At 48.1% G+C, this 26,430-nt stretch overlaps 3 protein-coding genes across 4 annotated transcripts; 2 read left to right on the forward strand and 1 right to left on the reverse strand.

The window, feature by feature from the left end:
- The first annotated feature begins 412 nt into the window (after positions 1-412).
- Positions 413-13,223, forward strand: LOC130204701 (aldehyde oxidase 1-like). The gene is given in 36 exon segments (XM_056431646.1): positions 413-481; positions 990-1,047; positions 1,292-1,388; positions 2,652-2,760; positions 2,843-2,969; positions 3,076-3,137; positions 3,230-3,307; positions 3,953-4,033; positions 4,116-4,260; positions 4,386-4,478; positions 4,549-4,700; positions 4,779-4,881; positions 4,951-4,993; positions 4,995-5,092; positions 5,173-5,220; positions 5,223-5,316; positions 5,529-5,691; positions 5,770-5,853; positions 5,963-6,132; positions 6,202-6,333; positions 6,421-6,538; positions 6,676-6,769; positions 6,878-7,002; positions 7,085-7,222; positions 7,309-7,395; positions 10,223-10,309; positions 10,374-10,793; positions 11,219-11,314; positions 11,383-11,511; positions 11,596-11,670; positions 11,751-11,803; positions 11,865-11,979; positions 12,057-12,122; positions 12,359-12,547; positions 12,650-12,817; positions 12,900-13,223. Coding segments are annotated over 36 exon segments (4,002 nt in total). The 5' UTR covers positions 413-427; the 3' UTR covers positions 12,951-13,223.
- A 715-nt stretch (positions 13,224-13,938) lies between these two features.
- LOC130204446 (eIF5-mimic protein 2-A) lies at positions 13,939-18,769 on the forward strand. The gene is made up of 12 exons (XM_056431191.1): positions 13,939-14,031; positions 15,063-15,136; positions 15,229-15,405; positions 16,007-16,101; positions 16,175-16,240; positions 16,464-16,599; positions 16,668-16,777; positions 16,854-17,024; positions 17,227-17,373; positions 17,460-17,598; positions 17,691-17,813; positions 18,235-18,769. The coding sequence occupies exons 2-12, from the start codon at positions 15,073-15,075 to the stop codon at positions 18,267-18,269; spliced, it is 1,263 nt and encodes a 420-aa protein (XP_056287166.1). The 5' UTR covers positions 13,939-14,031; positions 15,063-15,072; the 3' UTR covers positions 18,270-18,769.
- Positions 18,770-23,737: 4,968 nt separating this feature from the next.
- On the reverse strand, positions 23,738-26,198 carry LOC130204590 (plakophilin-4-like). Of its 2 annotated transcripts, XM_056431418.1 has the most exons (8): positions 25,889-26,194; positions 25,608-25,788; positions 25,074-25,158; positions 24,713-24,824; positions 24,512-24,637; positions 24,373-24,446; positions 24,063-24,290; positions 23,738-23,943 (listed from the first exon to the last, which is right to left on the reverse strand). In XM_056431418.1, the coding sequence occupies exons 1-7, from the start codon at positions 25,968-25,970 to the stop codon at positions 24,075-24,077; spliced, it is 876 nt and encodes a 291-aa protein (XP_056287393.1). In that variant the 5' UTR covers positions 25,971-26,194; the 3' UTR covers positions 23,738-23,943; positions 24,063-24,074. The 2 variants fall into 2 exon arrangements, with proteins under 2 accessions (XP_056287393.1, XP_056287395.1); XM_056431420.1 differs by lacking the exon at positions 23,738-23,943 and having other exon boundaries at positions 24,106-24,290; positions 24,377-24,446; positions 25,889-26,198.
- Positions 26,199-26,430: the final 232 nt, after the last annotated feature.

The following is a 26,430-nucleotide window of genomic DNA, read 5'->3' on the forward strand; positions in this document are numbered from 1 at the left end:
GAGAGGTGGGCGGTTTCCAGTTAATGGTCAGCATCAGGAAGCACTGCAGGAACTTCACCGATATTGCATCCAAAATAAAAGCATGTAGAGTTGTGTTATGTCATATTTATATACTCACATCCTAAAATACCACAATGTGAATATAATTAATATTCGTAATTGGCAGACAAATTTGATTTCCATAAAAGAATATTTGTTTGCTTACTTAAAACATTTTTTAAATTAATTTTAATTGACTTATTTTGTGTTTTGATGCATTTATTATAAGTGTGACATATATATTTATTTTTTGAATGAGTAAATGTATGTTTTTCTTCAGCTTTTGATTAACTGTAGCCTTCGTTTGTATTATTCTGAAAGTCCGACAGACGGAAATTGTGTAAATTCAAACTGATTTGATCCCAAAGTTTGGTGCTGCTTGTCAGAGATGGCTTCGGAGAAACAAGGAGATACTTTGTGCTTCTTCATCAACGGGAGAAAGGTACGTTACACCTGTAAAGAGTCATTTATAACAGGTAGTTTCACTTCGAGTTAGTTTTAAACCGTCTATTTCACACCGCGTCATTAACCGGGTTCACCACATAAACGGTGACGCAATCTGCTGATTTAAGGAATAAGAGCTCTGTTTTAGTGTCGCTCATCCAGCATAACATGACAATGAATACATTTAAAAAGTCTGATGTTATTAAAACCGTGTACACGCAACAGGTGTGTTGATATGGTCTATAAAGGCCGGTGGACTACCTGCTGCTTTGCAGGAAGTCAGATAATCAAAAATGGCTGTTTATTAAGTACGATGATAAGCAAAGAACAGCAGTGAAGCAAGTGGGTTAATTATACTTTAAACATGCAGACAGATTGCAATGATTTAATGAAAACACTTCAAGAGAATTACATGAAATATAACTCTTCCTCTTCTTCCACTTGTTATTTGTCCACTTGTTATTTGTCCTGTTCTTCCACCTGTTCTTGATCTTCTTCTTCTACAGGTCACGGAGACCCATGCGGACCCTGAGACCACGCTGTTGTCCTTCCTCAGAGAGAAGCGTATCCTTCTCAGTGTTTCTTGACCAGGGCAGCTGTGGCTACTGATGTAGCTCACCACCACCGGTATGACTGTGTGTGTGTGTGTGACTACTGGACTCTGGACTCTGTAAGCGACTTCGGGTATTTAGAGAAGCGCTATATAAAATTGAAGGTTATTATTATTATTGACGACTGCATGTCTCGTTGTGAGAGCGCCCCCTACAGGCCTCAACCCCTCTGGTGGCTTCCTTGACTGCGGCCTCAGTGAGGCTGACTGGAACCAAGTACGGCTGCGGCGGCGGCGGCTGCGGGGCGTGCACCGTCATGGTGTCACGCCACCAGCCGGCCACCAGGACCATCACGTATCCTTTAGGATGAACACGCGCCTCCTCCCAGTCCCAGTTGTAGTTCTTTTAGACCTTAGTGCAGCTTTCCATACTGTTGATCACGACATTTTAACCCATCGCCTCAAAGCCCGGGCCGGCATCAAGGACACGGCACCTGGCTGGTTTTCCTCGTACCTTTTAAAATGATCTTACTCGGTCCCCAGAGGTAATCACTCGTCTTCCACTGCTCATATTACCTGTGGTGTACCACAAGGTTCAACTGTAGGTCCGCTTTTATTCTCCATCTAAATTTATCCAAATTCAACACAAAATGCTACTTTTAATGACTTTACTGACTTTACTGCAGTCTCAAAATGATTCAACCCCTTCATGACATCATCTTCAGGCCTTCAGAGAAGAGATCATTGCCTTGCAAAGGATACAAAAAGATAGTTCACAGGGTCAAAGTTGAAGGAGCAGTGGCTCCACTACCTGGACGTGGCAGGAAGAGGAAGCTGTATGAGCTATATCAGCTGAGAAATTGTATATTTTGCAAATAAATCTAATGTGCAATGGGGGTTGAATAATTTGGATTGCAACTGTAAATCAGAAGTCCTATTCTTCAGTCTTGCTGCAGGTGTTTTGAGTCACTCGAGGGTTTTGGACCACTTGCCTCCTCAGGAATCTGGAGGCAGCCGCTGATGTTCCTCTTCCTGCCACGTCCAGGTAGTGGAGCCACTGCTCCTTCAACTTTGACCTTGTGAACTCTGCTTCCAACTGCATCTCTAGGACATTCTGTGCTTTTGCGATCTTTTTGTATCCTTTTAATCGTTTGTGCGAGGCAATGATCAGAAATCTGTGTGTAATGTTTGACCCGCAGTTGAACTTTGAATCGCAGATTTTTTTTAAATGGTCGACTTCTGTTTCTTTTAAATGTGAATCATTTCATAAATTAAACCCATACTGTCACGTTCAGACCTGGAACAAGTCATTCATGCACTCATTTTCTCCAGACTGGACTAATGCCACTCCCTCCTCCGGCATTAATCAAAAATCCATCTCCCGCCTCCAACTAGTCCAGAATGCAGCAGCTCGGCTTCTGATTGGTTCTAACAGACGGCATCACGTGACCCCCGTCCTGACCTCTCCGCTGGCTGCCTGTTCGTTTTAGAATTGATTTTAAGATTTTACAGATCACTTTTAACTAGTTTTAAGTACTAGTAGTAGTACTAGTTCTAGTTCTAGGACTAGTAGTACTAGGAGTAGCAGCAGCTCGGTTGAACTTCACCGTTCCGTCAGACATTACTCCGTCAACGCCTGCCTGCTGCCGCTGTGCCAGCTGCACGGAGCCTCCGTCACCACGGTGGAGGGCATCGGCAGCACCAGGACCCGGATCCACCCGGTGCAGGTCTGGGTCTCGACTCAGAAACACAGAAGAAGAAGAATGCATGTGGTGTCTGGGCCCTGAACTGTGGCCGCTGTGTCGGTAGGAGCGGATCGCCAAAGCTCACGGCTCCCAGTGCGGCTTCTGCACTCCAGGAATGGTGATGTCCATGTATGCCCTGCTGAGGAGCACGCCGCGGCCCACCATGGAGGACGTCACGCAGGCGCTGGCTGGTGGGTTTCCTCTTGTGTCCGAGTCACAGGCGACAGCCAGGAGGAAGGGGCACGGGGTCCAGTTCTCATTCACATGTGAACACCTCCTCTCCTCGCTGTGGTCCAGGTAACCTGTGCAGGTGCACCGGGTACCGACCCATCGTGGACGGCTGCAGGACCTTCTGTCGGGTACGAAGCTCCGGCCAGAACACGGAGGAGCACGGGGACACGGGAACAACCACGGGGGATTCAAAGGATGATGTCATGATTGATCCCAACAGGAAGCCGAGTGCTGCCAGCTCCAAGGAGGCGGAGCCTGTTGCCTCAATGGAGAGCAGGACGCTGGAGACCCGGAGCCTGTGAGTGGTTGGTTCTCCTCTCTCTCCTCCTCTGATGTCTCTCTGTGGTCGTCTCTCGTTCCTCCAGCTGTCGCTCCTCCTCCATGTTCTCCTCCTCCATGTTCTCGTCCTCCTCCATGTTCTCCTCCTCCATGTTCTCGTCCTCCTCCGGCATGTTCTCCTCCTCCATGTTCTCCTCCTGACATGTTCTCCTCCTCCATGTTCTCCTCCTCCATGATGTTCTCCTCCTCCATGTTCTCGTCCTCCTCCATGTTCTCCTCCTCCTCCATGTTCTCCTCTGGCATGTTCTCCTCCTCTGGCATGTTCTCCTCCTCCATGTTCTCCTCCTCCTCCATGTTCTCCTCTGGCATGTCTCCTCCTCTGACATGTTCTCCTCCATGTTCTCCTCCTCCTCCATGTTCTCCTCCTCCATGTTCTCGTCCTCCTCCATGTTCTCCTCCTCCGGCATGTTCTCCTCCTCCTCCATGTTCTCCTCTGGCATGTTCTCCTCCTCTGGCATGTTCTCCTCCTTCTCTGGCATGTTCTCCTCCTCCTCCATGTTCTCCTCCTCCTCCATGTTCTCCTCTGGCATGTCTCCTCCTCCATGTTCTCCTCCATGTTCTCCTCCTCCTCCATGTTCTCCTCCTCCTCCTCCATGTTCTCCAGGAGAAGCCCCAGCTGTTTGACCGAGAGGAGTTCCTCCCACTGGACCCGACCCAGGAGCTCATCTTCCCCCCCGAGCTGCTGGTGAGTCCTCTCGCACGCCGAGTCCCTCCAGCTCTGGGGCCCCCGGCCGGCTCCCCATCAGCGCCGCTCTGTCTCTCCACAGCTGATGGCGGAGGCGGCCGACCCGAAGACGCTCACCTTCCACGGGGAGAGGGTGAGCTGGGTGTCCCCCGCCTCCCTGGAGGAGCTGATCCAGCTCAAGACCAGCAACCCCGGAGCTCCGCTGGTCGTGGGAAACACCAACATCGGTCAGTTCATGAGAGGAGAGGAGGCATTGGGGCTCGGTGGCCAAAGGGCCTTTTTCTGCGTGGTAACAGAACGTGTTCTGAGGATAAAGTTCTGCTCCATTCTGATGGTCTGCGTTGTGTTCAAGGTCCAGACATGAAGTTCAGGGGCGTCCTGCATCCGCTGATCATCTCTCCAACCAGAGTGCAGGAGCTGTTCGAGGTCACCCAGACCCCCCAGGGTGAGTGGGCCCTCTCCTCCTGCCTCCAACGCTGCGGCTCTGGTCGGTTGACCTCCTCGCTGCTCTGCAGGTGTTTGGGTCGGAGCGGGCTGCAGCCTCACGGAGGTCCGGGCCCTTCTGGAGAAGCTGGTTCCCCAGTTCCCGGAGGAGGAGACCGAACTGTTCCGAGCCCTGAGCCGACAGCTGGGGCACCTGGGAAGCCGGCAGATCCGTAACGTCGCCGTGAGTCGACTTCACGACTCGCCGAATGAATGAGGATCGTTTAACGGACGCTGCCGGTGCTGTCTGTTGGGTTCTCAGTCTCTCGGGGGCAACATCATGAGCGCAAACCCAAACTCAGACCTGAACCCGGTCCTGGCTGCAGGGAACTGCAAAGTGAGCTCGTCTCTGGCGGTAAGCGGCGGTTCTGGTGGTCGTGAATGTGGACCTGGGGCCCGCCGTGTTGACTCTGACGAGGTTCTGAATCCAGCAGGAGGACCACGACAGCTTCCTCTGGATCAGGACTTCTTTGTGAGCCTCGAAAACCCTGGTGAAGCCAGAGGAGATCGTTATCTCTGTCTTCATTCCCTTCTCCAGAAAGGTACGCGCCCTCCTGAGCCTCCTCCCAGCTCCGCGTTATGAAAGGATTGATGACGGCAGTACGCCGTCTGTCCTGCAGGGGAGTTTGTCGCAGCTTCCGCCAGGCTCGAGGAAGGAGAGCTCCTTCCCACCGTGACCACCGGGATGAGAGTGTTGTTCTCAGAGGGTCCCGGCTGGTTCAGGACGTCAGCATTTACTTTGGAGGAATGGGGCCGACCACCGTCAGCGCCAGCAGGACCTGCGCCGCCATCGCCCTGAGGTCAGAGGTCACCACGCTTCAGGAACATTTAGCCTCGTCAGGGTTGTGCAGCCTTCTTGCTTTCGTCCTTCATGTCTCGCCGATTGTTTCCGTTCTTCCTCCCGGTGGCTCTTGTCCGGCGTTCTTTCCCTCCACTTGTCCTCCAGCCTCTCGCTGTTCAGTGTAGGCCACAATAACAAACCAAAAGCCAACCCGCAGAGTGTTTCCTTCAGGCCTTGGGATGAGGAGACCCTCAGCCGGGCCTACGACGTCCTCCTGGACGAGCTGGTCCTCCCTCCGTCGGCTCCGGGGGGGAAAGTGGAGTTCCGCCGCTCTCTGACTCTCAGCTTCCTCTTCAAGTTCAACCTGGAGGTCCTGCAGAAACTCCGAGGACCGGTAAGACATCGGCCTCCGATGTACCTGTTCCCCCGGCGTAAAGACGCTGCCAGACGTTTCCAGCGTGTTTGTGTGCAGACGGCGATGCCAGAGCAGCTTCCTGAGAGGAGGCCGGTCCAGCCGCTACCGCGACACATCCAACCCGGGCTGCAGGAGTTCCAGGTCGGAAAATATACGAGAAATTACAACAAGGTCCATCTTTATTTGACTTCTCGTCCCCCCTACTTAACAGTAAATGTTTCCTCTTCCTCCTCCTCCTCTTCTTCTTCAGCATGTGTCCAAGGACCAGAGCGACCAGGACCCCGTGGGGCGTCCCATCATGCATCGCTCCGCCCTCAGCCAGGCCACAGGCGAGGCCGTGTACTGTGACGACATGCCGCCCACAGACGGCGAGCTCTTCCTGGCTCTGGTCACCAGCTCTCGAGCGCACGCTAAGATCACGTGAGGAGGCGTGACCTCTGACCTCTGGTTGGTTGACCTCTGGTTCTGAGGGTTCCTTTCCTCCCGCAGAGGGCTGGATGTGAGCGAGGCTCTGCGGCTTCCCGGCGTGGTGGACGTGGTCACGGCCGAAGACATCCCGGGCCAGAGAGTCCGTCAGATGTCTGGCTATGAAGAGGAGCTGCTGGCGGCCACCGAGGTGGAGCAGCGGCACCTTCTGCAGGACGCGCCCGCTCCGAGAAGTCCTCCGGGCTCATCCCGGTTCTGGTCTCGTGGTTTCTCTGCAGGTGTCCTCGTCGGTCAGATGATATGCGCCGTGCTCGCCGACACGAGGGCGCACGCCAGGCGAGGAGCAGCAGCTGTGAAGGTCGGCTACGAGGACCTGCCCGACCCGGTCTTCACCGTGGAGGTCTGTGGACTCCGCCAACAAGGGCCCTTTCCTGTTGTGAGATCTGGTTCTGTGCTTCATGTCGTCCACGTTACCTTGTGAATACTTCCAGAAGCTTCTTCCGGCTTCTCACTGGTCCGCTGTGTCCTCTGTGACAGGACGCCATCGAGAAGTCGTCTTTCTTGAGCCTCGGAGGACGATCGAGAGGGAACGTGACGGAGGCCTTTGAGACTGTGGACCGGGTTCATGAAGGTGAGAGTCTCGTGTTTATTGTCCTGTAGCTTTCCTCTTCCTGTCCTGTAACTCCTCCCACTCAAAACACAAGCCGGTTTGCCACTTCTTGCCTCCATGTGTCTGCAGGAGAGTTTCGGATGGGAGGCCAGGAGCACTTCTACATGGAGACCCAGAGCATGCTGGTGGTTCCCGTTGGCGAGGAGGCGGAGTTCAACGCGTACGTCTCCACCCAGTGGCCGACACTCACTCAGGTACACTCGGCTTTCTATCCGCTCTCTGAGGGCGTTCTCCTTTCAGAGAGGTAGACGCAGTTTGCTTCGTCTCGTTTCCCAGCATGCAATAGCGGAGACGCTGGGCATCCCGTCCAACCGAGTCACCTGTCACGTCAAGAGGGTGGGCGGAGCCTTCGGCGGGAAGGTCATTAAGACCTCGATACTGGCTTGTATCACCTCTGTGGCTGCGTGAAGTGAGGCCCTGTTCACACCTGCTTCAAACTGGAGTGAACCGGTTCTGAAGATAGATCAAAGTGTATTTGAGTTGTTTCTACATCTGTTCAGGACCCACCGGCAGTGCGCTGCGTCCTGGAGCGAGGAGAGGACATGCTGATCACCGGAGGCCGTCACCCGGTCCTGGGAATATACAAAGTACACGACGCTTTCCTCACTCCTTCCTCTATCTCTAAGGCTCCTAGAGGAACCTCATCTCCTTACTCTATCTCTAAGGCTCCTAGAGGAACCTCATCTCCTTACTCTATCTCTAAGGCTCCTAGAGGAACCTCATCTCCTTCCTCTATCTCTAAGGCTCCTAGAGGAACCTCGTCTCCTTACTCTATCTCTAAGGCTCCTACAGAGGAACCTCATCTCCTTACTCTATCTCTAAGGCTCCTACAGAGGAACCTCATCTCCTTCCTCTATCTCTAAGGCTCCTACAGAGGAAACTCATCTCCTTACTCTATCTCTAAGGCTCCTAGAGGAACCTCATCTCCTTACTCTATCTCTAAGGCTCCTAGAGGAACCTCATCTCCTTCCTCTATCTCTAAGGCTCCTAGAGGAACCTCGTCTCCTTACTCTATCTGTAAGGCTCCTAGAGGAACCTCATCTCCTTACTCTATCGCTAAGGCTCCTACAGAGGAACCTCATCTCCTTACTCTATCTCTAAGGCTCCTAGAGGAACCTCATCTCCTTACTCTATCTCTAAGGCTCCTACAGAGGAAACTCATCTCCTTACTCTATCTCTAAGGCTCCCAGAGGAACCTCATCTCCTTCCTCTATCTCTAAGGCTCCTACAGAGGAACCTCATCTCCTTCCTCTATCTCTAAGGCTCCTAGAGGAACCTCATCTCCTTACTCTATCTCTAAGGCTCCTAGAGGAACCTCATCTCCTTACTCTATCTCTAAGGCTCCTAGAGGAACCTCATCTCCTTACTCTATCTCTAAGGCTCCTAGAGAGGAACCTCATCTCCTTAATCTATCTCTAAGGCTCCTAGAGGAACCTCATCTCCTTCCTCTATCTCTAAGGCTCCTACAGAGGAACCTCATCTCCTTAATCTATCTCTAAGACTCCTAGAGGAACCTCATCTCCTTAATCTATCTCTAAGGCTCCTAGAGGAACCTCATCTCCTTACTCTATCTCTAAGGCTCCCAGAGGAACCTCATCTCCTTACTCTATCTCTAAGGCTCCTAGAGGAACCTCATCTCCTTACTCTATCTCTAAGGCTCCCAGAGGAACCTCATCTCCTTCCTCTATCTCTAAGGCTCCTACAGAGGAACCTCATCTCCTTCCTCTATCTCTAAGGCTCCTACAGAGGAACCTCATCTCCTTACTCTATCTCTAAGGCTCCTACAGAGGAACCTCATGTCCTTACTCTATCTCTAAGGCTCCTACAGAGGAAACTCATCTCCTTACTCTATCTCTAAGGCTCCTAGAGGAACCTCATCTCCTTCCTCTATCTCTAAGGCTCCTAGAGGAACCTCATCTCCTTACTCTATCTCTAAGGCTCCTAGAGGAACCTCATCTCCTTACTCTATCTCTAAGGCTCCTACAGAGGAACCTCATCTCCTTACCCTCTAAGGCTCCTAGAGGAACCTCATCTCCTTACTCTATCTGTAAGGCTCCTAGAGGAACCTCATCTCCTTACTCTATCTCTAAGGCTCCTAGAGGAACCTCATCTCCTTACTCTATCTCTAAGGCTCCTAGAGGAACCTCATCTCCTTACTCTATCTCTAAGGCTCCTAGAGGAACCTCATTTCCTTACTCTATCTCTAAGGCTCCTAGAGGAACCTCGTCTCCTTACTCTATCTCTAAGGCTCCTAGAGGAACCTCATCTCCTTACTCTATCTCTAAGGCTCCTAGAGGAACCTCATCTCCTTACTCTATCTCTAAGGCTCCTACAGAGGAACCTCATCTCCTTACTCTATCTCTAAGGCTCCTAGAGGAACCTCATCTCCTTACTCTATCGCTAAGGCTCCTAGAGGAACCTCATCTCCTTACTCTATCTCTCATGGTGTGTTCACACCGGACGCGTCAAAATTTTGACGCGCGTCGAGATTACATGTTAAGTCAATGCAAAGCTGCGTCGAAGCTGCGTCGAAGCTGCGTAGCTGCGTATTTTCCAGCGAGCAGCGCGTCAGATGCGTTTGAAGCAGCACGAATAGAGAGTTTGTCGCGGGGCGAACTCAGCGAACAGAGCGAGCAGACGCAGCTCCTCGACGCGCGAGTTGAAATTTCCCAACTCCAGCAGCAAAAACGCGTGAGTCATAGTTGCGTCAGCCAATCAGCGTTGAGCAGCTCCGCTCGTCATCGTCCTGCCGGTTGAAAAAAATGGAGGACAAGATTATTATCGCCGTCTGTGGGCACCCCGAACTTTACGATACAACTCTTTATGCTTACCGAAACCGGAGCTATAAAGATAAAGCGTGGAACAAGGTCGGAGAAGCCGTGGGACTCCCTGGTAAGTTTTGAATGTATGTATTTGCTTTTATTCTCGCTATTTGTTGTACTTTACTATCAACCAACCGCCGGCATATGTGTTTCATGGCAGAGGAGATCTGCCGCCGGAGGTGGAAAAGTCTCAGAGACACGTATCAAAGAGAGAAGAGAGAGAGAGCAGCGAGAAGCGCAGTGGGAGTGCAGCTCAGTCCACTAAAAAGTGGAAGTACTCTGCGGTCCTGTCGTTCCTCGATCCATTTATGACTCCGCCCCCGACGCGTCCGACGCGTCTGGTGTGAACACCCTTTTTTCGACGCGCGTCGAGCCTGCTGCGTCAGACGCGTCGAGAATTTTTTCGACGCGTCCTGTGTGAATGCACCATAAGGCTCCTCCAGAGGAACCTCATCTCCTTCCTTTATCTCTAAGGCTGAGTCCTTAGCGAGGTCACACTCCTCGACCCTCGAGCTGTCTTGCTGCCAGTGACCGGCTCCCCGAGGCCTCCTGCTGTTTGTTGATCCAACGTGTTGCTTGTGGATTCTTTCAGGTGGGTTTCATGAACGACGGCCGGATCGTGGCTGCAGACATCCAGTACTACATCAACGGCGGCAACACGGTGGATGAGTCTCCTATAGTGGGTGAAAACGTTGATGATGACGTCATAAAGAGGAAGCGTGGTGTTGATCGTCTTCTTCCAGGTAGCGGAAAAATTGCTCCTCCACTTTGACAACGCCTACAACATCCCCAACCTGAGAGGCCGGGCCGCGGCCTGCAGGACCCACCTGCCCTCCAACACCGCCTTCAGGGGCTTCGGCGTGCCCCAGAGCGTGGTGGTGGTGGAGAACATGCTGGAGGACGTGGCGGCGCTGCTGCGGCGCCCCGCGGACCGGATCCGGGAGGTCAACATGTACACGGGCCCGTCGGTCACCCACTACAAGTTTGAGTTCAACGCGGAGGACCTGCTGCGCTGCTGGGAGGAGTGCAAGGCCAAGGCCGACTACGCCGCACGCCGCACGGCCGTGGACCGCTTCAACCAGCAGAACCGCTGGAGGAAGAGGGGGATGGCCATCATCCCCGTCAAACACGGGGTCGCTTTTTCAGAAGGCTTCATGAATCAGGTCCGTGGGTCGCTTAGGTCTGGACTAGTCCTGATTGTTGTGGTTCTTCCTGCTGGATCATATCAGTATCACTTCCTATAAACAAACATTTAGTCCGATTTTTCATACGTTATTTGTTGTTTTTTACTTATTTAATATACGTCTCCTGTGTGATTACTTCTGGATTATTATATCGGATTATTTATAGGATTGTTTTATAGTATTATTTTATAGGATTATTTATAGGATTATTTTGAGGTTCATTTATAGGATTATTTTATAGGATTATATTATAGGATATTTTATAGGATTATTCATAGGATTATTTTATAAAATAATTCATAGGATTATTTTATAGGATTATTTATCAGATTTTTTTATGGCCATCAGACTCCATTGAGAAATTTAAATTGATATTTAACTGTGTGTGTGTGTGTGTGTCACAGGCTGCAGCTCTGGTCCACATCTACAAAGACGGCTCAGTTCTGGTGGCTCACGGCGGGACCGAGATGGGTCAGGGACTCCACACCAAGATGCAGCAGGTACTGTGACAGAGCAGCCGGCCCTGGCTCGACTTTATCTGTGAATGACATCGTGTGCTTCCTGTCAGGTGGCGAGTCGGGAGCTTCACATCCCTCCCTCCAGGATCTACATCAGTGAAACCAGCACCAACACGGTTCCCAACACCTGGCCCACTGCCGCCTCCTTTGGTACCGACGCCAACGGCATGGCGGTCAAGGTGAAGTCCAGATCCTGTGTGTTCTACTTCTTGTTCAGCTTTTATTCTGAAAAGCTGCTGCAGTGTAATCGTCCTCTCGTGCAGAACGCCTGTGAGACTCTGTACCGGAGTCTGGAGCCGATCAGGCAGAAGAACCCTGAAGGATCATGGGAGGACTGGGTACGATTTGATCAACCTCAGTGATCTGGGATTGTTTTGGAGGGAAAACGTGTGAACATGTTTCTATCATCTGCTCTCAGGTCCAGGACGCGATTATGGAGAAGATCAGTTTGTCAACCACTGGATTCTACAGGTGGGAGGAGCTTATTCAGAGGAAGTTCACCCAGAGACGTAACGGCTTCCTGTGTCCACAGAGGTCCAGACCTCTACATGGACTGGGACCGGATGGAGGGGCGGCCTTACGCTTACTTCACCTACGGAGTGTGTTGCAGCGAGGTGGAGCTGGACTGCCTCACGGGAGACTACCGGGTCAGAACCGAGCCGCGTCCTCCCTGGTCTCACAAGTGACATCAATACTAACCAGCTCCTACCTGTGTGTCTGGTAGACGGTGAGGACGGACCTCGTGGTGGACGTGGGCCAGAGTGTGAACCCCTCACTGGACATCGGACAGGTGAGTCCCAGCTTTATGTTACTGAAGTCAGTTTGCAGCTCGCCAGCTGAGCCTTTTAAAAATATCCTAAGAATAAATAATAATTACCAAAAATCCAAAAGGAATTTGACATGGAAAAGTTTTCTTTGCATCATTTTTCTTTTTGTCCAAAAAAATCAAGTTCACTCTTAAATTTACTGGCTAATCTTTCCTTCATCTCCTCCCTCCTTCCCTGTCTCCTCCCTCCTCGCCCTCAGATTGAAGGCTCCTTCATGCAGGGGTTGGGCCTCTACACTCTGGAGGAGTTGAAGTTCTCCCCCTCCGGGCTCCTGTACACTCGAGGCCCGTCTCAGTACAAGATCCCCGCGGTCTGCGACGTGCCGCTCAGCTTCAACGTCCATCTGCTGCCGGACTCCCACAACCAGCACGCCATCTACTCCTCCAAGGTCAGAGGTCACGCGCTGGTTTGATTCCTCCTCGTCTCCTCGGCCTCCGTATTCCCCCTTCCTGCCGCGCTGACTCTGGTTCTGACGCCGTGGCTCCTTCAGGGTGTCGGAGAACCGGTCCTCTTCCTCGGCAGCTCGGTGTTCTTCGCCATCAAAGACGCGGCGGCTGCAGCTCGCGCCGAGTCCGGCTTCGTCGGCCCGTTTCCCCTCGACAGCCCGGCGACGCCGGAGAGGGCCTGTCTGGCCTGTGCCTCCCCGCTCACTCGGAAGGTGAGTCGACCCGAGATTAGTTAGGCCAACGTAGAACAATACGTATAAACTACATCGCTCCTGTTGTTTTGCTTTGTTCCAGGTTCCATCCAGTCTGCCAGGGTCTTTCCAGCCGTGGGCCTTAAACATCTAGAACTGAGTCTGTTCATGTTCATCAGTCAGAAGCTGCACTGCAACTTCTACTGAGGCACGAAATCACATGATCTCTTCACCTTTTAAACAAACTGATTCTACTTTTTAATTCATGCTTATTGCACATTGCATTTGGGGTTAAGTGCCTTGCTCAAGGGCCGATCCCCTGATTGAAGGACGGACCTGCTGACCACTGACCCAATGCATTCTCATCACATCCTGCAGCATCAACATTTCACCAATCGACTAATAAACAGTAACTCTATTAAATAAAGCTGGTGTTGTGTCTTCATTGAGTATCACAAAGAACTGAAGCAACATATGTACGCTCATTTATTTACACGCTTTCACTAACCCACGACACATCCATATTAAACCCACATTTAGACTTCCTACAACTAAAGCAAATTATTAATCCATAGTTTACTTCAATAAACACAGAAACACACACGCTTCACTTCCCCCTACCGCTTCCTCCAGTTGGTATCTCCCGGACCGATAAATTGGTGGTCATGGACTTTGAGAACTATTTTGCCAGATCACCCTGAGAAGAGGAGACGGGTAACAGGTAAGTTGTTGCTATACACACACCACACACTGCATGTCTGCAGCCACATGACTGTGTTACAGTCACAATGGGACACTCCCTGCAGTTTATTTGTTGGCGGGGGGATCAATGGACCACTTTGTGTTGGTGTAGTCATGTGCTCAGACATGCACTCTACAACCATACATCCATACACGTGTGTGAGATGTGGTTTTTTTTAAACAATTAAATATATATATATATTTTTTAAAGTGATATTTTTAAAAATATATATATATCGTTTTTTAAATATGTTTACGTTTGTGTTTCTTTCTTTTCTTGTGCAAATCCCCCGTTGCTCCCAAAAATATTAAAACTAATAAAAATACTGTTTATTTATATATTTACGGACCGGAAACCCCTTTTAAATGGCGCATGCGCAGCGGGCGCAGCCGCCGGAAGTCCTACGTAGAGGTCTTTTGTTTGGGCCGCTGAGAGTCGACGGTTTACTCTGATTCCCCTGGTTAACAACCGTTTTTTATCTGCATTACTTTCGGTGAGTACTCGCGGTTTAACCTCCTCCGTCTCGCGTCGTCACCTTGTCGTTTACAACACTGAGGTGTATTTATATGTGACGCGTAACGCGTTAAAGGTGATTAAACTAGCATGATTAGCGGGCCCGAGCGGAGCAGCGCATGGTGAGGAGCTAGCTGATGCTAAAGCTACAGCTAGCTGATGCTAAAGCTACAGCTAGCTGATGCTAAAGCTACAGCTCAAAGCGCGGTGCTTCAGCAGAGACTCCTGCAGGGGTTTCTCTTTCATAAGTCTCGTTAGTTTAACATTAAAACACAATGTGTGTGTGCGTGTCTTTTGTCCGTTTGGTCTTCATTTCCGTGTGTGAGACTTTTTCTTTAACACGTCCTCCTTTTAAAAAAAAATCACATATTTTTCATGCAGCCGTGGATTAAAGATGTATTTCCACAAAGAATTTCGAAAGTCAATATTCTTTTGTCCTCAATATTTTTTCCAGTAACTCTGGACTGTTATTGAAACAACTTTATTGTTTCCTTTATTTATTAGAAGGCTGAGAAACTTGAAGACATGTTCTGATATATATTATATATAGATATAAATATTATATATATATTATACATTTATATATATTATATATATATAGATTATTTACGAGGATCAACACATAAACAAAATATGGATTGGTTTTACTCATATTATGGGATGGATTGTTACTTTATTAATCCCGCATGGACACTTTTTTAAATTTGCAGCAGCATTTAGACATGTTTTTAAATATGCACTATATATTTTTATTTATTTATTAATGTTTGTATTTTTTTATTTTTTTTATTTTTACATGTAATGAATTAACAAAGCGCACAAAACAATCGTGCAAAGATTAAACCGAACCACAACAAACCGGATGCACTCGCTTTATTTTCTACACCAACTGAAGCTTCGTAGTTTCGCGGTTTGACAGCGAAACTCATGCAAGAATAACTGGAGCTGAACGATGACGTAATGTTCGCGTGTCCGGTCGGCTTTAACCGGCGGTGTCTTTTCTTTTGTCAGGGTGTCTTTTATGAGTAATCAAAAGCAGCAAAAGCCGACGCTAACAGGCCAGCGGTTCAAAACGAGGAAAAGAGGTAGGTGCCCCTCCTGGTTCTCCTCCTGGTTCTCCTCCTCGCCCTGAGTGGTCTCTCCCCTGACCCATCATCACGTGCTCCTGTTCCCACAGATGAAAAGGAGAGGTTTGACCCTACTCAGTTTCAAGAAAGTATCGTACAAGGCTTGAATCAAAGTGGCTCTGATTTGGAAGCGGTCGCTAAGTTCCTGGATGCCACTGGCGGCAAGCTCGACTACCGCCGCTATGCAGAGACGCTCTTTGACATCCTGGTGGCCGGCGGGATGCTGGGTGAGTGGCGTTGGAGCAAAGTGGCGTTCACGGGTCCTTGTGTAACAACCCCATACTTGTTTGTAATGGCGTGCATTTTGAATTATTGTGCAATGTTTTGCTAGATATTAACACTCTTTTGGAGCCAGATGCAGAACTGAAGCTAAATATTATCGTTCATATGAATGCGATGTATAAAATCTGTGTTTTTACAGCGTACAGCAGCTGTTTGTGACCATGTGGTGCTCTCTCTCTCTCTCTCCCCCTCTCTCTTCCCCCCTTTCTCTCCCTCTCTCTCCCTCCCCCTCTCTCTCCTCTCTCCTCCCCTCTCTCCTCCTCCTCCCTCCTCTCCTCTCTCCTCCTCCTCTCTCTCTCTCTCCCTCTCTCCTCCTCCTCTCTCTCTCCTCTCCTCTCTCCTCTCTCCTCTCTCTCTCTCCCCCTCTCTCCTCTCCTCTCTCTCTCCCCCCCTCTCTCTCTCCCTCTCTCTCTCTCTCCTCCCTCTCTCTCTCCCCTCTCTCTCTCTCCCCTCTCTCTCCCCCTCTCTCTTGCTCTTCCTCCCTCTCTCCCCTCTCTCTCTCTCCCCCCCCTCTCTCTGCCCTCTCTCTCCCCCCCTCTCCTGCAGCCCCAGGCGGGACTCTGTCCGACGACATGACCCGCACTGAGTTTTGCCTCTTCACGGCTCAAGAAGACCTGGAGACGATGCAAGCGTACGCTCAGGTAGAGGCGCGGCGAGGAATCCTTTAAGTTCTCTACACGCGGACGGAATTAACTGGACTGTCTTTTTTTAAAGGTTTTTAACAAGCTGATCCGGCGTTACAAGTACCTGGAGAAGGGTTTCGAGGAGGAGATCAAGAAGGTGCGTTTCTTCAGTGAGCGGGTTGGACGTGTCTCGTGTCGTTTTAAACGCACAGTGAATAAACAGCTCTCACTTCGCCGCTTCCCCAATAAATCCGCAACTGTTTGGTGACGTGGGTTTAATGGGTTCATGTGGTTCCGTTGCTCTTGTAACATAAAGAAAGAGTTCCCAGCGCCGCTGTGGGCGGAGGGAACCGGTCTAACGGGTCCCGTGTCTCCTGCAGCTGCTGCTGTTCCTGAAGGGGTTCACCGAGTCGGAGCGCAACAAGCTGGCCATGCTCACCGGCATCCTGCTGGCCAACGGCAACATCTCGGCCGCCATCCTGAACAGCCTCTACAACGAGAACCTCGTGAAGGAGGGTGAGGAGAGCGTCTTTCCTCTCCGGGTCGTCCCCGCGGCGCCGAGCTGAACGTCTCTTTGTGTCCAGGAGTGTCTGCGGCCTTCGCCGTGAAGCTCTTCAAGGCCTGGATCAATGAGAAGGACATCAACGTGATCGCCGGCAGCCTCCGCAAAGTGGGCATGGACAACAGGCTGATGGTGAGAACTCGCATCCCTTCATTTAGATTACTGAGTACCAACTGGAGTCTGAAAACGCCTCCTCCTCCTCCCCCAGGAGCTCTTTCCTGCCAACAAGCGGAGCTGCGAGCATTTCTCCAAGTACTTCACCGACGCCGGGCTGAAGGAGCTGTCCGACTTCGCCCGCAACCAGGAATCCATCGGCGCCCGCAAGGAGCTGCAGAAGGAAGTGCAGGAGCAGATGTCCCGCGGAGACCCTCAGAAGGATGTGAGGGCCCCGTCGGTTTATTGCCTGGTTTGGTGTAACTGCTTCTGCTGGAGGAAGCAGTGAATTAGCATAAACATTACAGTAAATTAGCATAATCACCTGCCGTAGAACTGAACCTCCGGGGTTTAAAATCACTTGCATCGATCTCCATTTCCTCCTTTTTTGTGACTGCAACGTTTATGTGAAACAACCCCCCCCCCAGATCATCACCTACACCAAAGAGGAGATGAAGAAGTCCAACATCTCCGAGCAGTCCATGATCAGCATCGTGTGGATCAGCGCCATGGCGTCCGTGGAGTGGAACAAGAAGGAGGAGCTGGTGACCGAACAAGCCATCAAACACTTGAAGGTACGCTCTCTGACGCGGAGCAGGTGTGTCGATGCGCCAGGATTGCGCAATACACCGTGATAGTGACTGTTTGTGTGTCTCTGCAGCAATACAGCCTGCTGCTGAAGGCCTTCACCTCCCAGGGCCTGTCCGAGCTCAGCCTGCTGCTGAGGATCCAGGAGTACTGCTACGACAACATCCACTTCATGAAGGCCTTTCAGAAGATCGTGGTGCTGCTCTACAAAGGTGGGCGTGGCCTCCGACGACCTCGCCGTCCCGTGGTCCGGTCCATTCGTCGTTACGAGCGTCGATGACTTTGTTTGTTTCCGTGGTTGCAGCCGACGTCCTGAGCGAGGAGGCCATCCTGAAGTGGTACACTGACGCCCACGTGGCCAAGGGGAAGAGCATATTCCTCGAGCAGATGAAGAAATTCGTCGAGTGGCTGAAGAATGCAGAGGAAGGTGAGACGATAACGCACGTTGGATTATTTATTTATTTATTTAAAAGATAGTTTATTCACGAAACATTGGGATAAAATAAAAAAAGTAAATCACAATTTTAAATTATTTTGTATTTTAAGTCGAGGCTAGATACAAATTATTTTTAAATTTAAAAAGTTTTATTTTTAATTATATTTAGAAGCTGGTGAGTTTATTCATCATAAATTGTGACTAAAAAGTTAAATCAAATTTTTTAAAGTATTATTTTTACAGATATTTTGTATTTTATGTGACTTCTAGTTTGAAATAATTTTTTTATATTTTTGCTCTAGGGATTAAAAACTGTTTTAATTTATACAGTGTCTAAAATCCTCCCATTGAACATTAAAATAAGATCGGTGTTGGTATTCATGTCTTTGATGTGTAGTTGGTTTCTCTGCAGAGTCCGAATCGGAGGAGGAGGAGACGACGGACTGAGAAGCCTCATCGCCACATGAGCTCTTCTCTTCTTTCCTCCTTTCTTTTCAAAGATGGCAGCAGGAGCTCCTGTCCCTTTACCTCCGTTGTTACTTCTTCTTCTTGTTCCCCCCCCCCCACACACACACTTCCACCACTCAAAACTAAATTTCAACGGTCCTTTTTGGTTAAAATGTTTGGACTCTCGGTGGAAGCTGAAACGAGGATTTAGAGTTTACGTTTTGTCGTCCTCTGGAAAAAAGAGAAATTTTGCCAATGTTTTTTTATATATATATATAAATCTATATATTTTTTTCTTCTTCCCCTTTTGACTTTTTATTACTTTGCCCGGCTCTGTTTTGGCTGCCCATGGGTCCTAAACTCCGCCATGTTCTTGACATTGAGGGTCCAGTCGGAGGACACGCCCCCTGTAAGGTCGGTCACTGATTATTGGTTTCTACTTTCTTCAATCTGATGTGAACCCACTTTTTTTAAATGCAAATAAAGATCATTGAAATGTTTCGACAGTTATCTCTTTTTTCATCGTAAATCAATATTTTTAGTTTTTACCAACGTCTTTATTCTGATGACCTGTGTTTTTTTTACATACTGTATGTATACATACACATACTGCAAACTTGTCACCTTTCGGTGAAATTCACCATTTTGAAATTAAAAGAGGTCCTATATTTATGGCAGGTATCGTATAGAAGTTATTAGTATCGTGACAACCAGGTAGAGACAGAACAGACTCAGGAAAAGTGTTTGAAAGCTTTTAGAACTATGGTCATTTTATTGTTCTGACCACAAATCTAAATAAACAACTTAAGAACAAAAGCTCCTCTGCTCTGACTAAGCCCTATAATAATAATAATAATAAATATACATTGTCATTATATATAATATGGTTAAAGTCATTCATGAACCAAATTCCTTTTTTTTGGCCTGAACAGTCTACCTGGTTGTCACGATACCAACGTTATAACTTCTATACGATACCTGCCATAAATACCATGAGACTGATACCAGAAGTCAATAAAATACCATAAAAACAATATACCATAAATAAGAGACTGGTATATTCATCTATAATAGTAATAAATAAAACATCTGTATGGTTCACTTTGTCAACACTTAACAAATGGCAGTAATATTATTAATACAGCCAGATATGAATGAAACTACATGGCGCCATCATGGCGTTGATGATCCACTATGAGGCCGTTAGTCTGAGCAGATGATCCAGAGTTCATCAGGATGAGCAGCTGGAGAGTTACAGAACTTTACAGACTGTCTGCGTTGAGACAAACAAACATTTCACTTCTGGCATCTTTTCTTTATTTAAGTAAAATAAAGTAAAGAATGTGTATGTGAATTATTCTACTCCCCCTGTTTGCCAACTGTTTCCAATGAAAAGGTAAAAGAACATCAGAATTAATAAATAAGAAGTACAACATAATTGTGTAAAGTCTTGAAAACACATGAACCAGAATTTAGAACGAACAACACTTCCTACAACCAAAGTAAATTATAAATCAATAGTTTTACTTCAATAAAAAACAACACACGGCGACACTTCCCCCCACAGCTTCCTACAGTTGGTATCTCCCGGACCTATAAATCGGTGGTCATGGACCTTGGGAACTATTTTGCCAGATCACCCTGAGAAGAGGAGGCAGGTTCCAGAGATCCCTGGGAGGAAGAGACCAGTAACAGGTAGGTTGTTGCAATACATACACACGCACCACACACTCACTGCATGTCTGCAGCCACATGGCTATGTTTTACGCAGTAACAAATGGGACACTCCCTGCATTTCCTGACTTTTAGCAGGGAGATCAATGGACCACTTTGTGTTGGTGTAGCCATGTGCTCAGACATGCACTCTACAACATACATCCACACACGTGTGTGAGAGGTGGGGTTCCTTTACCCCGCCTCTCACACACCATCTCTATTCCAGGTCCCTGGACGGTGTGCAGCTGTTGGTCTGTAACTCGCCAATGGACATGGAGCTGACCCCCAACGTGGCGGTGAGAGGGCGGAGGAGCCGCTAGAGAAGGAGGCCGGAGGAGCCGCTGCAGGAGGAGGCCGGAGGAGCCGCTGCAGGAGGCCCGAGCAGGGCGAGACTCTGCTGCCCCCTGCGGGACAGAAAGAATACTGCAGCAGTCTTTTGGTTATATTTACAAGGTCTGTTTCTGCAATGAAGTTACACTTTTTAATTCATTCTGATGTTCTTCTACCTTTAAACACTGTTCATGACTTCTATGTGTTTTAACTGTGTTTTTACTTTTCAGAGTCGTTTATGGTTTTCATGATTCTGCCCCGCTGCAGAGAAACGCGGAGAGAATGTGAAGTGGTGCTCTTCGCAATAAAACATCTTTGATGGGCGTGTCGCGTCGCGTCTTGGCCAATCAGTGTTCAGATGTCGACAGTGTTAGGGAAGTTAGGTTAGCGTGAATGTTAGCCGCTAAATCTGCTGCTGTCACGCTGCACGATGCTAACAAGGTACCCGTATGTTAAACACGATGTGATTTAGCATATTTTTTGTATCGATACTTCATTAAAAGAGCGCGAAAAGATGCCAGGAGTGAAATGTTTCAGTTGTTTGTCTCAACGCAGACAGTCTGTAAAGTTCTGTAACTCTCCAGCTGCTCATCCTGATGAACTCTGGATCATCTGCTCAGACTAACGGCCTCATAGTGGATCATCAACGCCATGATGGCTCCATGTAGTTTCATTCATATCTGGATGTATTAATAATATTACTGCCATTTGTTAAGTGTTGACAAAGTTGGTAAACAGTGATCCATACAGATGTTTTATTACTATTGTAGAGACCCTGTGACGTGGCTGTCAATCACAGTGTGTCACCGTGCGTCAGGGTTGCCAGGTCTGTGTGACAAAACCAGCCCAATGGCCAATCAAAACCAGCCCAATATCAGAACTCAAAATATGCCCGTGCCAAACCATATACACTGCTTTTAAAGTCCAACAGCGTTGCTATCATTGCCAAATGTATTGTAATATCTACAAAGTAACAACATATGTTTAGTATGCCAGCATTAAAAGAAGTTTACGGTAGGATTTGGGTATAAACAAATTATTTCATTTAAAATAAGACTTTTTATTTAAAGATATTCATGTAATTTGCATGTAAAACCCGAACCAGCGGACAAAAATTCAACCCGCGGCAACACTTCAAAAGTAGCCCAATTACGCGGGAAAACCGCGGACCTGGCAACACTGCAGTGCGTGCTGGTCGAGGGAGCGTGCCTGTGATTGGCGGAGTAGAGGGGAGGCGGGGTTAACCTGTCGGAAAACGGGAGTTAAGGTTGGTTGACGGGACCCGTTGTTGTTGATGTTCTAGCTGCTGTCTGTGTTGGTGGATTAATAACGTCCCGTCTCCGTGTCATCAGTGCCGTAACGTCACACTATTATAGATGAATATACCAGTCTCGTATTTATGGTATCATATTGAAGTCTGGTATCAGTATCATGGTATTTATGGCAGGGCCTTTTGTTATGAGGACCTTTTGTTCTTAAGTTGTTTATCATTATTTAGATTTATGGTCAGAACAATAAAATGACCGTAGTTCTAAAAGCTTTAAGGCTTCATCAAACAACGTGGATGTGGGATTCTCCCACCCCTCATGAGTTTGCAGGTATGTATACATATGCATGTACATTCAATTCATTTTGTATAACCCATTTTCACAAATTTGTCTGCTTTACAATCTACATATAGACATCCCTGACCTTTGACCTCACATCGGATCAGGAACAACTCCCAAACAACTCTTCAGGAGAGAACAGAGGAGGATCCCTCTCCAGGATGGACAGAATTATGACGACACCGAGAGAAACGGTTTTATTTACTGTAGCCTTCATTCTCTACTCTTCATTCTCTAGCCTTCATTCTCTAATCTTTGTCCTCTAGCCTTCATTCTCTAATCTTTGTCCTCTAGCCTTCATTCTCTAGCCTTCATTCTCCAGCCTTCATTCTCTGGTCTTTGTCCTCTAGTCTTCATTCTCTGGTCGTCATTCTCTAATCTTTGTCCTCTAGTCTTCATTCTCTAATCTTCATTCTCTAGTCTTCATTCTCTGGTCTTTGTCCTCTAGCCTTCATTCTCTAGTCTTCATTCTCTGGTCTTTGTCCTCTAGTCTTCATTCTCTGGTCTTTGTCCTCTAATCTTCATTCTCTGGTCTTTGTCCTCTAATCTTCATTCTCTGGTCTTTGTCCTCTAGTCTTCATTCTCTAATCTTCATTCTCTAGTCTTTGTCCTCTAGCCTTCATTCTCTAGTCTTCATTCTCTGGTCTTTGTCCTCTAATCTTCATTCTCTGGTCTTTGTCCTCTAATCTTCATTCTCTAGTCTCTGGTCTTTGTCCTCTAGTCTTCATTCTCTAATCTTCATTCTCTAGTCTTCATTCTCTGGTCTTTGTCCTCTAGCCTTCATTCTCTAGTCTTCATTCTCTGGTCTTTGTCCTCTAATCTTCATTCTCTGGTCTTTGTCCTCTAGCCTTCATTCTCTGGTATTTGTTCTCTAGTCTTCATTCTCTAGTCTTTGTCCTCTAGCCTTCATTCTCTGGTCTTCGTTCTCTAATCTTCATTCTCTAGCCTTCATTCTCTGGTATTTGTTCTCTAATCTTCATTCTCTAGCCTTCATTCTCTGGTCTTTGTCCTCTAACCCTCCTGTTACCTTTCGGGTCAATTTGACCCCATTCAATGTTTAATGTCGGTGTTCTTTGGGGTCAATTTGACCCCAGGCTGTTTTTCACTGTCAAACATATAAGAAATAACAACTTTTTTATTTATTTAAAGGGCTATTTAGGTAGTCAACAAACAAACATAAAGTACCTCACACTTAAACTTGGGAAGCAATATTAATTCTAATAATTTTCTGGAGGTTTTAATTGCTGGGGTCAAATTGACCCCGAGGGTAAAATATGTTAGTAAATGTAAAGGTAACAGGAGGGCTAATCTTCATTCTCTAGTCTTTGTCCTCTAGTCTTCATTCTCTAATCTTTGTCATGTTACCCTGTGACGTGGCTATCAATCAGTGTGGCACCGTGCGTGCCTGTGATTGGCGGAGTAGAGAGGAGGCGGGGTTAACCTGTCGGAAAACGGGAGTTAAGGTTGGTTGACGGGAACCGTTGTTGTTGACGTTTTTTTGACATATTTTGGCAAACTATACTATGACCTTTATTTTGGCATACTATACTATGACTTTTATTTTTGACATATTTCGGCATACTATACTATGACTTTTATTTTGGCTTGACATACTATGACCTAATTCTAAAAGCTTTAAGGCTTCAAACAATGTGGTGACAAAAAATGCAAAAGCTAAAGTCTCATCCGATTGGAGGAACCTTCCCGTCTGCTTGGGATGAAACCGCGTTGGCCACTAGGGGGCAGCGCAACGAATACCGACACATTATCAATGTTTCTTTTCCCTCCCAAAAAAGAGCAATGGGCTTTCAGACGTCATGATATAATCTTTATTCCTGTACATGTCAGTTGTGGACAGAACACATACGTGGTATTTTGGTCACAAGTAAATTCAATAAAAATAATAGAAAAGTCTTCACACACGTATTCAATACAACAATGTAAGACGTTCCACGAGTCACATGCGACAGGAAACTCCAATAGAGCCACTATCGTCTTTACGGGATCCTTCCACGCTCCAACTGCAGAGAAAGTAAAAATGTTTAGTTTGTTCTGCCTGAATTTCACATTTAAGTTACTTTAAAAACATCAATGCACAACTTTAAGCCGTTTCAAATAGTTGTTGTTGTTTATCACACACCGTGTGGAGGTCCTACACCCAGGAGTCGGGGGAGCCGGTGAACTTGTTGGAAGGCCTCCGCGTGGTGGAGTAGAAGTCCACGTAGTTGGTGTTGGCTTTGAACTGGTAGCCGTCGGGGGGGGAGGTCGGGGTCAGGGCCGCCGGCTCGTCCTCGTAGCCTTGAGGGGACGACAGGTACATCCGGTTGTAGTTCTTCCTGTCGGGCTCGTCGTGAAACGGCTCCGTGTGCTGGAGAAGAGGAAGAGCGACGGCATTCATCGTCTTAAAAACGGAAAATACGTTTATTTTTCTGAATAACACATTTCAATACCTGCGATCTCCTCAAATCCTCTCCGGACTGGGAGGAGTACGTCCCGATGAAGTACGGCGTTTTCTTCTCAGACCCTGAAGAAGAAGAGGAGGATGAGAACAGGTGTGCCGGGTGTGACGTCTCCACCGGGCCCACGTACCCGTGTGCTGGTGAGGCCCGGTGTCCCCGTAGTACGAGTCCAGCTGCACGGACGACCGCGCCCTCTGGTAGTTGGAGCTGTGTCTCCTGATGCCGAGCATCGCCGGGGACGACGTCGCGCTCCCGCCTGGGAGGAAGAACACCAATGAATAATCATCTCCACGTGTGTTTGGGATGTTTCTCGAGACGCCGCCGCTCTCACCTGATTGGATGGCGGGGGTCATCCTCAGCGGGCTGGTGGGCAGCGCCGGCTGGGAGAGGTAGCGGTCCAGCGTGGAGACGGGGGTCACGAAGTGGGTGTAGTTCCAGCCGTCCTGCAACAGTATTCATACTTTATGAACATTTAAGAGAGGAATATGTCACTAAACACACTTTGCTCTAAGTTTAGACGGCTGAACTAATTTGCAATGAATTCTGGGTGTTTTTAGACTATAATGTTTGTTCTGCTGTCTCTTTAGGCCCAGAAATAGTTACAAAAAACTACAAATGATGCGCCATGTTGTGCTCTTCTCTTGCCACTAATTGGGATGTGTTAGTCGTCGTGTGGTTCTGCAGGTACCGACCTGCTTGTAGAAGTTCCTCAGCTCCCTGTACTGCCACAGCGTGTTCAGCACCTGCGCCGCCGCCTTCACGACCTTCACGGAGTACCTGGAGGTCAACGCCACTTATTCATGTGATGCTCTCATGCACAGGTGTCAAACACAAGGCCCGCGGGCCAAATCCGGCCCGCCGCATCATTTTATGGGGCCCATGACGGATTTAAAGACACGTGATCCCCTTTTTCTTAAGGAAATTGAAGAAAAATGTCCTGTGCTTTTATTTTGAAGGTTTCAAATTAAATGGATGTATGTTGGAATTTAAGAGAAATTGCCTCATGTACAATATTTGTACACTCAAATCAACAATAATAAAATGCAAAGAGAGTTATTTAACAACATGTTGGAGGAGTTTATAACGTGTTTCCGGCCCTTTAAGAGGGCGGCCATGATGCTGATTTGTCCCACGGTGAAAATTAGTTTGACACCCTGCTCTGATGCACGATGTCGTACGTCTAGTCGTCAGTTCTGTATATTTATATAGATATAATATCCCCTCACCCTTTGCTGATGTCCACTAGCTTCTCGATGCCGCCGCTGTCGGCCAGCGCCTTGGCGTTCTCCATGTTGCGGCTGGTGACCTCGTGCAGCGTGCAGCAGACCGACGCCACCGTCTCGTCCGACAGCACCGGGGGGGCGCCGCCCGGCAGCCGGTTCACCAGGTCCCTCATGGCGTACTTCCCTGGAGGAGGAAGAGGAGCACACGAGAGCGTGGACTTCAGACTCACTTAGGAGAATAAAAGCCTATAAATCGTATTTTATTGTGGCGCGTGTGTGGGCACCTATCAGCTCCTTGTTGCGGCTGTCCAGCGCCATGTTGCGCAGCGCGGTGGCGACGGAGCAGACGACCCGGTCGTTGTCCATCCTCAGCAGCTCCACCAGGATGGGCAGACCCTTCTCCTTACGCACCGCCGCCCGGATGTAGGCCGAGAACTGGACACACACATGAGCTTGTGTCTCATTGGGGATGGGCAAAATATGTCAAAATAAAAGTCATAGTATAGTATGCCGAAATATGCCAAAATAAAAGTCATAGTATAGTATGCCAAAATATGTCAAAATAAAGGTCATAGTATAGTATGCCCAAATATGTCAAAATAAAAGTCATAGTATAGTATGCCAAAAAATGTCAAAATTAAAGTCATAGTATGCCAAAATATGTCAAAAATAAAAGTCATAGTATAGTATGCCAAAATAAAGGTCATAGTATAGTATGCCCAAATATGTCAAAATAAAAGTCATAGTATAGTATGCCAAAATATGTCAAAATAAAAGTCATAGTATAGTATGCCAAAATAAGTCAAAATAAAGGTCATAGTATAGT

The sequence above is a fragment of the Pseudoliparis swirei genome, chromosome 14 (genome assembly GCF_029220125.1).
Source record: "Pseudoliparis swirei isolate HS2019 ecotype Mariana Trench chromosome 14, NWPU_hadal_v1, whole genome shotgun sequence".
NCBI lineage: Eukaryota > Metazoa > Chordata > Actinopteri > Perciformes > Liparidae > Pseudoliparis > Pseudoliparis swirei.

Bases quoted from the DNA above. Each gene is read 5' to 3' on its own strand.
- LOC130204446 (XM_056431191.1), top strand. From the start codon at position 15,073: ATGAGTAATCAAAAGCAGCAAAAGCCGACGCTAACAGGCCAGCGGTTC. The intron at 16,778-16,853 runs GTGAGAACTCGC...CTCCTCCCCCAG, and splicing joins GCATGGACAACAGGCTGATG to GAGCTCTTTCCTGCCAACAA. The intron at 17,814-18,234 runs GTGAGACGATAA...GTTTCTCTGCAG, and splicing joins GCTGAAGAATGCAGAGGAAG to AGTCCGAATCGGAGGAGGAG.
- LOC130204590 (XM_056431418.1), bottom strand. From the start codon at position 25,970: ATGGACAACGACCGGGTCGTCTGCTCCGTCGCCACCGCGCTGCGCAAC. The intron at 24,825-25,073 runs GTCGGTACCTGC...ATACTGTTGCAG, and splicing joins TGAGGAACTTCTACAAGCAG to GACGGCTGGAACTACACCCA. The intron at 24,638-24,712 runs GTGAGAGCGGCG...TCTTCCTCCCAG, and splicing joins GACCCCCGCCATCCAATCAG to GCGGGAGCGCGACGTCGTCC.